The 12491-nt window shown below is 46.1% G+C and overlaps 1 protein-coding gene across 1 annotated transcript in view; it reads left to right on the top strand.

Moving 5' to 3' along the window:
- Positions 1-357: 357 nt before the first annotated feature.
- gal3st2 (galactose-3-O-sulfotransferase 2) overlaps positions 358-12491 on the top strand; it is a gene marked incomplete at both ends in the record, with an annotated part of 88106 nt that continues 75972 nt past the window's right edge. The window contains one exon of the mRNA XM_080006769.1: positions 358-425. Coding sequence (XP_079862895.1) covers positions 358-425 — 68 coding nt within the window. The remainder of the gene's footprint in view (positions 426-12491) is intronic.

Raw genomic sequence — 12491 nt, 5'->3', positions numbered from 1 at the left:
AGACGGTGGGGGTGCAGACAGACAGAGAGGGTGAGGGGAGGAGGAGGAGAGAGATCGAGAAGGAGGGAGGCAGAGACAGACGGGGAGGAAGGTGGGGGGAGGAGGGAGAGAGAGGGCGGGAGGAGAGAGAAAACGAGACGGACGGAGAGAGGTGAGGAGGGGGAGGAGAGAGCGAGGGGGAGGGAGGCAGAGACAGACGGAGAGGGAGGTGGAGGGAGGCAGAGAGCGAGAGAACCAGAGGGAGGTGGAGGGAGGGAGGGAGATCAGAATCACAGGTAACGGAGAGACTATACAGGAGTAAGACTAGAACCGGAGTTTGCTGCGGGACCGGGGTTCTGCTCCCATCCCCGCCCCGAGATGCCGCCTTTACCACGGCAGTCCGTCAAGGAGCAGGCGCTGCTCTCTTTAACTCCTTCCTGCGCCTCGTAAGTCAACCATTATTCGATTTCTTTCTGTGTGTTGGGGTTTTACCCCATAATCCGTGTTACATTTGCCGTGGGTTGTCCACACCGACGCGCTCCGATGGTCATGGAAGCGCGTCCTAGTCGAGGGGGGGTAACGCCGGCGGTACGGTCGCCGTAGCGGGAATTGTGATAGGGGATAACAAGGTGGAGGTGAAGAAAGTATTGAAAACTGGTTTCACGTACAGTATAAGTAGCGTGGTTTTGTTAAATATTATACTGAGTTACGAGTAAAATTAATAAAACATTCATATATTCTATTTTTTTAATTCTATATTCATTTTATTTTTAGTTGTTAATAAATAACTAAACGAAGTGCCAATAAAAGAAAAAAGTTAGTTCGCTTACCTCCAAACGAATCAGAGTAAACTGGAGTAAATCGTTCGAAGTTCGAAATAGAAAATACGATTTTTTCACAGATCATGCATTAAAAGCGAACAAATTACAAATGATGTACAAATTGATAGTTAACTATTTACGTATTTACATATAATATATATAATAGTAGTATAAAACCATCAGAATATTTTATAGAATCCCCTTTGTGTACCCTCATGTTTAGTTGTTTTCCTCTCTCTGTTCCGATTGGTTAATCAGATTAGTTGACATTAAGTCATCACATTACGTCATTTTACGTAACGTATTTTTGCAGATGACATGTCAAGGCAAAACAGAAAACGACAAAGACGAGCGTTGTGGTTTACTTTTGTGTGATGATAAACAAGCTCCCTAATAGTGGTCCATCTCTATCCAGCACCTAATTTATTGAAGAGTGATCCATCTACCGTGTATCGCACCCCTCTATTAAACATCTCAAACGCCCACACAATGATACTTACACTCGATAACAGCAGCTTTAAAGTGGACTATACCATAGAACAAGCACGGGTGAATCATCTTTAAAAAAATGTAATTGCCAGAAAATGGTCGATGTATGCTTTGATTTTTCTAGCCTCTCATCTCAGTGGCTTTGGACAAAAGCATCTGCTAAATGAATAAATTTAAATGTAAATTTAAATGCCATTTGAATGTTTCCATTATGATCAGGAGTAACCTCGAACCTTGAAGTGCATGAGCACCTGTTTCTAAATTCAACAGATACAAGTACAAGATGCTGTAAGGAATCAGAATAAAATGTGCATGTTAGTGCAATATGATATGTACTGATGTTAGGGCATTATGTCAAAATAACAACTTAAAAGCTAGTCAACATCCACAACTCATGCGTCGTTAGTGTATTGTCAATACAACAACTTAAAGCTGCCAACGGAAACAAGAACAGTTGTTCATAGCTAAGATAGCAATTCAATTACTAAATAACTTAATAACCCAAGTGATGCTAAGGAGCCACGTCATTGTTAACAGGACTTTGAGTACAAGTAATAGCCTTATGGGTAAGGGGGAAGATGTTTGTAGAACACATTTTTAAGAGTCAGAGTGCTCTGGGTCCATTGGGTGTCATAAAAGAATAAGTAAATTACAGCAGATTACATTTATACTCAAGTATCAGTAGAATTTATAGACTTGCAAGATATACTAAAACGGTGATTCTCAATTTTTTTCATATTAATGTCTGTCAGTGTTAAATATGATTTAGTAAAAACTTCCACACCTGTCTCAACTTTAGTTCAGGAGATAACAGCGAAACTGTGATCAGAACATTTTTTTTCTACATTGTCTGATTGTGATCACTTCTTGCAAATTATATGATGAGGTTAAACTATTAATCATTTTGCCTAGGACGCCCCCGGAACGTCTAGAAAGACCCCCATGATACAAACCACTGCACTAAAAAAGTACTGATCTGAAAAAGTACTCCCAGTAAAGTGAGCCGTTGTCATAAGTTCTTCCCCTGATAGACAGCACTCCTGTGAAAAACATTCTCTGTGAAACATAGACTACTACTTAACTACTGCAGCAGATGTGGATTCAATGACACTAATACCATTTTTACACCAAAATTAGTGGGTTTTCCTGCCAATCGCCCGTCAGTCGCCCGTCAATCGCCCAAAATTTGCTGGTTTTACATCACACCAGGGTTTTTTAAACATGGGTAAACCCGCTGATTTTAGGCGATTGACGCCTTTCCCATTGCAAGGAGAATTGCTGTTTTTTTCTGCCGTGTCACATTCGACGTCTCAAACACGTTTGGAAAGGGCCGTGTCATGGTTCCAGCGTGATTCGGAACAAAACATTAGAGGAGACAGCAACTTAAACAAACAACAACATAAAACTGTAAGACTTAGAAAAAAAAGTATTTTGAGCTTTTCAAAAAAATCGGATCGTTCGTGAACGACCCAACACTAACAGTAGTAGCAGCATGGAGTATCCATGCCGCTACTAGCATGGAGTATCCATGCTGCCGATGCGCACCTGGTGTGCACACCGGTCCTTCGGCAGCGGGAGCGGAGATGATCCTCCGGTTCAGAGACCGGCTTGGGGCAGTGCTGGAGTGGCTCGGAGCTATGCTATGCTTTCCCACGGAGCGATCTCCACACTCACAACATTTGCAGGGAAAAAAGTCATAAACTTTTGATTTTGATTTTGGATTCTAAATCGGATATGAAATGATGGAATCATACACAGATATTCTTGTCTATTTACGCAGCAACGTCCGGAACTCCAACGCATGTCGCATCACGCTGGTAAAGTGACCAAAATTAGCGGGTCGACCCGGGTGTCCTGTTTACATCAGAGATCATCATGAGAGGTGGAGCTATTAAAACCCCTGTCTATTGCAGGGTCCTTTGACCCGGGACTGGAACCCAGGTTTTACCTTTCCCACTGATGACAAATGCTGCATGTTTGCGGGTGTTACTGGGTTTTTGGTGCAATGGGAAAGGGATATAATTTTCTGCTCTGATAACCAATCTAAATTGGAGCCCTAAATCTAACCTCTTTCCTAGTTTGATGATCGTTGACAGATGTTTAAGATGAATTATGAATTGGCCATTATGGATTAAATGGTCGATCATTTTTTTTTGATGGGGGATTATCATTTACAAATATTGTCCAGGCACATATGTATTATTATAACCCTTGTTATTATAAAATTATTAAGATGGGATTATATATAGTATTGTTTTATAAAACCAATACTATATATACTATATATTTAATATTTAATATTATATTATATAATTGTATGAAAATCATACTATGCTGACGATTCAAATGTGTGTCAATAGTACATTCTTTATAACAAATCAATGACAGCTGCATGACGTGATCTACGGTCACTACTCTAAGAAACGCTACCAACCTCTTCTGTTGACCTACATCTGGATGCCCAGACCTCGGTTACGTCACCCAAGTCATCTGATTTTAATCACCTAGGCTGTAATTGGACACCGATTGGTAACCAATCCCTTGCCCATCTGCAAACTCGGAATATCAGTGGCCAACTGAAATGAGGCTGAAATCCCTAGACTCCATAGATCTTGTGCGTTGTATTAAATAGAAAAAAAGTCCATGAAAAAGTAAGACTTACAAAAAATTAAGATAAGACTTATGTTCCACTTTATTATGTAGTCAAAAAAATAAAAATAAAATACTCACAACAGGGCTGCAATCTGTACATTAAGTAGTTACTAGCTTTTTATTAATATGGTTGAGGTTAGCAAGTTTGTTTTCCATACCATCATTGAATACATATTCAGTGAGGAAAAAAAGTATTTGATGTTAAAATAACATGACAATAACAGCTGATCTCAGGGCCAGCGGCTTCAATGGCAGGGGCCACTGAATTTAGAAAGTTACTGGTCAGCAGAACCAGTGGAGCATTTTTGATCCTTGTCAACCACTGAATGGATAACCCCAGTTCAATGGAGTGAACTGAGAAGAACACATGGTCAATTATAGATTGCCCCAAGGCGAGGGGTGTGGGGGGGGGGGGCAAGGGCTCTGCATATACATGCTCACACCACACCTGGAAGCCGCTCTTTAGGGGAAGAACCACCCTATGCTTTTGTTCCGCTGAGGAGTTCTACTAAAGCAGTTGGTAGACACATGCTTGGATCGAGAGCTCACAGATTTCGCCCTTGTTAAGAATGCTCCTGCATTTAATAAAGAAGAACAAGAGTTTGTGACTGTTTGTGTAACTGATAGGGCCCTTTGTGTGGATCCATTTTACGGACCCACAGATACAGACACAGTTACAGATGTAAATAAAGAAAATGGATGGAAATATTACTCACCTCAAGGTAGGATACATCCTCACGTAGAGCACGTTGAGTAAAAGAATAGGGGTGACAGTCAACATAATACAAAATTAACAAGAAAAAGAAACAAATACTAAGTTACACTGGTTGCCGTAGAAGACTATTTTTGGCTCCACAAAGACAAAGGTTCCGAAAAGGACATTATTTTAGATATTTGCATTGTGCTTTTGCTTAATTGCCTTTTTGAATGCTAATCACCCACTACTCAATAGCTCGATAACTTGATAAGTTTAAATAAAGATGCTTTAAATATTACGAAGAACTTTATGAGGAACATGAGGAGCCATCCACTAAACAATGTAGTTTTTCATGAAAGCACACAGACTTCTCAAGAGGAACCCTTGGGAACCACTGTTTTTCTGTTGGTGTATAGTCCATGAAGGTCTCTGGTTGACAGCATCTTACCATGTCTACACCTTGAAGCACCTGACTGGTAGATTGCAACTGAACTTAATGAACCAGTAATTTCGTAGGCTGTAAATCGCACTCCATCATCCTGTAGTCCTCAAACAGCTGAAAGGAAAGAGGAACGCTGACTATTTAGAGTTGGCCTTGAGGTTTTTTACATGGCTGTTGTATCAATGTCTCTCTGTTTGGCTTAGATCGTAGGTAGATGTGATTTCTGTGATTGGGTTTGGTAGGTCGGGGGTGGGGGTTGGGGGGGGGGTGACCTTGTGAGTGATATCAGTTTCTAGGGGAGAGATTAGCAATGAAGAATGAATTCAAAGTCAAGAGTGTTGGAACAAGAGACTCAATTTCTAGATAAAGCACGTCTACCTACTGTAAGACCGACTTTGTGAATGCAAGTTTGGTTCTCAACCCTACTACTGGTCCTATAACAGAGGGGGAGATGTCTGGAATTCTTTCAATAAGCCAGAGTCGCCGGTACCCAAAAGTGCCTCTCAACTCATACGTCAGAGGGCAAAAGTTCAGGAGGAGTGTTTGTATACGCACACACCCGTGTGAGATGTTTAGTCGCGCACTGGAAAGGGGCGTGGAGTGGAGGACCGTGGTCCAGATGTTGCCTTAACCTGGAGAAACTTTGGAATTGTTTTGCTAAAAAAAAGTCTGTGCTTTTTCCCTGATTCATTCCTTCTCCTGCCCCCCTTTTTCTCTTCCTCACTATGCTCTCTTTACTTTCTCTCTCACTGTTGTTTACTTTATTCCTTCCTTTTACCTCAGCAGTTAAGTTCATGTGTCTTGGTGCTACTGTAACCACACCGGAGGTATGCACATGATGGTGTGTAGTCGCTTTGCCTAAGTCCATTGGAATGTGCGTTGTCTTCAATCTTTATAATTTAAGAGGCGCTACAAGCAGTCATCAGTACACGCGGTCAAGATGATGAGTAATATTTTCTGCTCAGAATAGATGTTTTTTTTTTTTGCTCTGCCTGGGAAATAGCAGTGCTGCCTTCACGTAAATACAATGTGCTTGTCTCATCTCTGGTTGGTATTGCGGCAATAGAGTACAATGGACTACAATGCACAAGTGGATTGTTTTCAATGTTGAATTATGAGTTTTGCAAGGACTGTGTCACAATCACATTTGGCTTTCAGAATTATACCAGCTTGGCTGCACATATCGCTAAAAATGGGAATTTAGCTTCTACCCCTGTGCCAAAAACAGGGTGACCAGATCAGATGATTTATAAGTCACTTGTATGAAATTGTTGAGGATATGACATTTCAATTTAGGTTGTGTTTCTGTATGTATTTATTTGGTATTTACTTATCGGGGAACCAAAAAAAACAACAAGGGAATATATACAGCTTTACAAACAATGTGTCTTAAAAATGCACAACCTCAAAGAAATAAATATCTATATTAAAAATATATACGCCCAATGTATTTTCTTCATGTGCATTTAGGGACTTGCTTTTCATCAAGGCTCAGAAATACTGCACGGCTATGCAGTTTTCCGTCAGGACCAGTATATATTCATCTCCTAACAAAAGAACCCAGCGGTTTTTGAGGTGGCCATTCGCTTTTCTCCACGCACGTGGGATCTTAAATGCATGCAAAAGAAAATACAGAAACCCAGCTCACCTCCCTAATCGCTTATTCCACATGTATTTCGGTCTGAGGGTCTTTTTTTTCCAGATCAGGGTGATTTCTTTCTCTTTTTATCAAAAAGCGTGGACTTGAGAGACATGAGACTGACTGACTGCCGATGAGATGGCTCCCACCACCCGCCTTCCAGGGATTACTCTTTCGCTTAAATGAGCTGCTGCATGTCTTAAGTGTGTCGAGTTGGTAGGCCAATGTGTGTGTGTGTGTGTGTGTGTGTGTGTGTGTGTGTGTGTGTGTGTGTGTGTGTGTGTGTGTATCTGTGGAGGGAGACAGCGGGCAGTCTGTGTGTTCTAAATATTGGACTGCCTGCTGTGTGGTTAAAGGGGACCTATTATAAAAAACTCACTTTCGCAGCGCTTGTGCACATACATTTGCATCTCTGATGGGCCTACTAACATGTTCAGCTTTGCTGCCCTGCCACACCTCACCAGGGTTATTATTCTAATTAGAACTGCCCCAGCATCTGAGTAACTCCACCTACGGCTGTAGCGCGACCGGACCCGCCAGCATCGAAGCTAAGAGCTAAGCGTGGGAAGTGCTCTGTTGGCTGCAGAGACCACCCAATTTTTTTTTCAAAACAAAGAGGAATTAATACCAACTGTCCATGACAAAACTGCAGATGGAAACAGCCCATTTTCAGACAGGGTGGACTGGGCACATGTTAGATTGGCTCAAATGCATAATCTAAGTGGTATTTTCAGCAAAAAACTTTAAAAACATTTTATAGGGATCACAGAGGCCTATATTAACTTGGTGAAAAGGGCCATAATAGGTCCACTTTAAGATTTCCAAAGTTAAGAGTAGTGCGGTTGGGAGCGTTGTTCTATGTGTGTGTGAGTGTGTGTGCTTGCGTCTGAGTTAAAAAATGCAATCCGCTGGCTGAGGTGTAAATTCGAGTCATACCAATGCTGCAGATGGAACTTGCAGGACTCCTGGGGAGACAAATGGATGTAGGTAGAGCAAGGGAGGGAGGAGAAAGAGAGAGAGAGAGAGAGAGAGAGAGAGAGAGAGTAGATAGAACTACCTAATTTCTTAAGTACTTAAAGTGGACCTATTATCATCCTTTTCAACAAGTTAATTTATGGTGTAACGTGATGAAGACCTATAATTAATATTTATAGTTTAGTTTGACGGCACCAATTTTGTAATAAAAAATGATAGATAACAGGCGGCGATAGGGGTCCGTAGCCTTTAGCGTCCCAATTCTGGTCAGAAATTCTCACACGGAATATCAGATAAATACCCAAATACTTCTTAATCAAACAATTAATGTTTGTTTATAATAAAATAATTCAATAATCAGGTAAAAGGTTGAGGTAGAAAAAAGGAATTAAACCGAGTTAAACAACAAACACGTACAAGGGTGTTGGCTGGCCGTGAATCCGTTCCACTCTGTTAGGCGGATCCGATGTTAACTACAATGGCGGCTGCTAGTCCTAAAATGGTTCACTGTTTATGTTAAACAAAGAAACTCTCCATGTTCACTTTTAAAACTCTGGATTCCAATCCCAGAGAAGTTTTCGTCTCATCACAGACATTGGTTGGTTGCCAAGATCATAGAGATCCAGGCTATTTTACTCCGCCGCAGATGTGGTTGCTATCAACCAGTTAGCTAGGCTAATCGATAGCACGGATGCTGGGCCAGGGAATCTTACTTTTGGCACAGCGCAACAAGCACATTTTATCCTGGATGATAGTGGTTTAATACTGGCACAGAGCAGCTATAAAATATTCATCAATTAGGCCTGAAAAATATAATGCTGGACTCCGATGCTTTCAAAGAATGCACAATGGTGCTCCGCGGTGCTTAACGCTTTCAACACCAAGCTGATTTCAGAGAAGCATTGTGATTTTGGTGTGGTCTGATATTTATCTAAATATAATCAACTTAACACACTCTTACTCAAAAGTGGTTGATATATCTATTTGAAGGAAAATCATAGCTTCACTGATATGCCTTCAATAGTTTGGTCCGTATCATTATGCAGCTTTTTGACAGATCTAAAACACACAAGATATAAAGAGTATGTTTTTGTATTTTGTGTTGCCGCCCGAAATGTTGTAATAGGCTGTTGTGTGGCCACTTGGAGCGGGGGTGTGTTTGTCACTTTAAACATAAGTAAAACAAAAAGGTTGTCAGACTCAAGCTAGGGCTAAGTGGAGAGGAGAGCAGAGCTGCATAAAGTCTGCATGCTACTGTTTTCAGCTATTGCCTGGAGGTGCTGTACAATGCTAAGCTTGCTTAGTAAAAGAAAAATCCCATCTCTTTACCCTGTAGCTACTGCCAGTAACGCCGGTAACGTTAGCTAACTTGACAATGTTATCGTCGCGGCAAACAGGATTCCATGATCCACGGTCTCTAGCTAGCTTAGCTAGTTACTCATCCACCTAGTACTCTGGTTAGCTAATGTAAGCGTTAGTGAATGGGTGTACAAGATGCAGAAATAATTTCAACGTTAGCCTGTGCGACTAAAGAAAGTTGTTTCTCACTCATCGTCAGGTATTGGATTCTCAGCTCGGTCAATTCTTGATTCAGTATGCTGTCTTTCTTCCTCAGTATCAGTGTCACGACCAGGGCTAGGAGAGACCCAAACGCACGACACGGGGAGACAGGAGGCAGACAAAGGATGTTTATTAGCCCACACGGTGGAGCTGGCCGGGGGGACCCGGTCAGGTAGGGACAGAGCAGGGCTGGGTAGGGATGATGATGACCGGGAGGAGGGGTCCAGGATCCGGGTGTAGAGATGGGGAACCCGGATGGATGGAGAAGAATGGACAGCCTTGGTCGACGAGTGGAGACAAGAGGGTAAACCAGGCTGGCTGGAGATGGACGGACAGACTGGGTCGACGAGAGGAGACAAGCAGGTGGGGAAGACAAAACAAAGAGACATAAACTAGAGGCTTGAAACAAGCACTAGGGGCTAGGAACTTGGAACTAGGAATGGAGCCAGTAGCTGTACAACTCGGGTAAGCTAGTTGACGGTCTGGCAATGATAGACTGGGAAGCTGGAGACTAAATATTGTGTGGCGTGATGCAGGTAATTGATCCCAGGTGTGTGCAATTGTGGGGGGAGGGGGGAGCTGCAGATGGGGCAAGAGCGGCCTCTCGTGGTGCTGGGAGGCCGTGGGCCTAACAGTACCCCCCTCTATGGACGCCCCTTGCAGGACATTTGGAACCGGAAGGGCGAGTCCGATTGAAATCCCGGATGAGGGAGGCATCCAGGATCTGTCTCCGGGGGACCCAGGAGCGTTCCTCCGGACAGTACCCCTCCCAGTCCACGAGGTACTGGAGGCCCCTCCCCCGGCGCTGCACATCCAGCAGGGGCCGCACTGTGTAGGCCGGGTGACCGTCGATGGTGGGGGGGGGGGTGGTGGGGCCTTGGCGGGGAGGGAGAGTGGGCTGGAAACCACCGGCTTAAGCAGGGACACATCAAAGGTGGGGTGGACACGGAGGGAGGGAGGGAGACGGAGGCGTACGGCACAGGGGTTGATGATTGACACAATGAGGAAGGGACCAACATACCGGGCAGCGAGTTTTCAGGAGTCCACCTTGAGGGGCAAGTACTTTGTGGAGAACCATATTATCTGTCTGGGGACGTATGTGGGTGCGGGCACACGGTGCCGGTTCGCCTGCCGCTGGGACCTGGCGGAGGCCTGGAGTAGGGCAGAGCGGGCCCTCTTCCACATCCTCCGGCAGCAACGGATATGGGCCTTGACGGAGGGTACGGCGAGCTCAACCTCCTGGGCAGGGAACAGCGGGGGTTGGTAGCCCAGAGAGCATTGGAAGGGCGACAGGCCAGAGGAGGTGTTGACCAGGGTGTTGGCAGCTGGTCGCTCCAGGAGGTGGGGCTGGTGGTGGTCAGGCAACGGAGCATGGCCTCCACCTCCTGGTTTGCCTGCTCCGTCTGGACGTTGGTCTGGGGGTGGAAGAGGACTGAAGGAGAGACTGACCTGTGCCCTCAGGGCCGAGCAGAAGGCGCGCCAGACCTGGGAGGTGAACTAGGGTCCTCTGTCCGACACCACGTCTGCCGGGATGCAATGGCGGTGGAACACCTCGGCCACCAGCAGGTCCGCGGTCTCCCTTGCCGATGGTAGTTTGGGCAGGGCGAGGAAGTTGGCCGCCTTAGAAAAGCGGTCCACCACCGTGAGGATGGTAGTGTTGCCCCGTAATGGTGGGAGACCGGTGACAAAGTTCAGGGCGATGTGGGACCAAGGACGAGTCGGGATGGGTACCGGGCGGAGGAGGCCGGAGCTGGGTCGGGTGGAGGTCTTGGACTGGGCGCAGGTGGGACTGGCAGAGATGATAGGACCGGGTGTCAGGGAGCAGGGTAGGCCACCAGAAGCGCTGGTGGACGACAGCCAGTGTGCGGGTGATCCCAGGATGGCAGCTGAGGCGGGAGGCATGGGCCCACTGCAGAACCTGGGAGCGTGCAGAGTCAGGGACGAACAGGCGGTTAGGGGTCCGGTACCTGGGTCGGGTTGGTGTTCGTGCTTGGGTGACAAGGGACTCGATCTCCCAGGTGAGCGTGGCGGCAAGGCACGGCGTTGGAAGGATGGGTTCTGGGTCCCCTTGTCTTCTCCTCTGGCGCAAACACACGGGACAGTGTGTCAGGTTTGGTACTCTTGATGCCTGGGCGGTAGGATAGAGAGAAGTTAAACCAGCCAAAGAACAACGCCCACCTGGCCTGCCGGAAGTTGAGCCGCTTCACCGTCCAGATATAAGCCAGGTTCTTATGATCAGTCCAGACGACGAAGGGGTGGATTGCTCCCTCAAGCCAGTGGCGCCACTCCTCCAGGGCTAGTTTGACGGCCAGGAGTTCCTGGTTGCCTATGTCATAATTGCACTCGGGTGGGGTGAGCCTGCGGGAAAGAAAGGCACCGGGGTGGAGCTTACCGTCGGTTGGAGAATGCTGAGACAGTACCGCTCCTACCCCCGTGTCCGAAGCGTCCACCTCTACCACAAACTGGAGGTTGGCGTCGGGCTGGGCCAAGACTGGGGCCGACGAAATGCGGCTTCTGAGGTCGAGGAATGCGGGCTCGACCGCGGGGGTCCACTTAAAGCCCACTGTGGTGGAGGTAAGGGCTGAGAGGGGAGCGGCGATACGGCTGAAGTTTCGGATGAAGCGCCGGTAGAAGGTTGCAAACCCGAGGAAGCGTTGGAGCTGCTTCCTATTGGCTGGGGTTGGCCACTCCATCACGGCGGCCACCTTCTTGGGGTCCATCTCCAGCCTCCCTCGGCCAATGATGAATCCTAGGAAGGAAACGGACCGAACATGGAAGACACACTTCTCGGCCTTAACGAAGAGACGGTTCTCCAGGAGCCGCTGCAGCACCAGGCGTACGTGTTTTACGTGGTTGGAGAGGGATTTGGAGAAAATCAAGATGTCGTCGAGGTACACAAAGACAAACGAGTTGAGCATGTCCGGAGGACATTGTCAATTAGGGCCTGGAAGACCGCTGGGGCATTTGACAGACCAAAAGGCATAACCAGATACTGGAAGTGTCCGAGTGGGGTGTTAAATGCGGTCTTCCATTCGTCCCCATCGCGGATGCAGACCAGGTGGTAGGCGTTGCGGAGATCAAGTTTGGAGAAGTGGGTGTCCATCAGGGGCAAGGGGTACTTGTTCTTGACTGTGATGTCGTTGTGTCCCCTGAAGTCGATGCAGGGACGGAGGGTCCTGTCCTTCTTGGCGACAAAGAAGAACCCTGCGCCCAGCGGAGACGACGAGGGGTGAATGA

This window comes from Zeus faber (assembly GCF_960531495.2).
Source record: "Zeus faber genome assembly, chromosome: 9".
NCBI classification, from domain to species: domain Eukaryota; kingdom Metazoa; phylum Chordata; class Actinopteri; order Zeiformes; family Zeidae; genus Zeus; species Zeus faber.
Note: the sequence above shows the minus strand (reverse complement) of the source record. Positions and strands in the feature narration are given on the sequence as shown.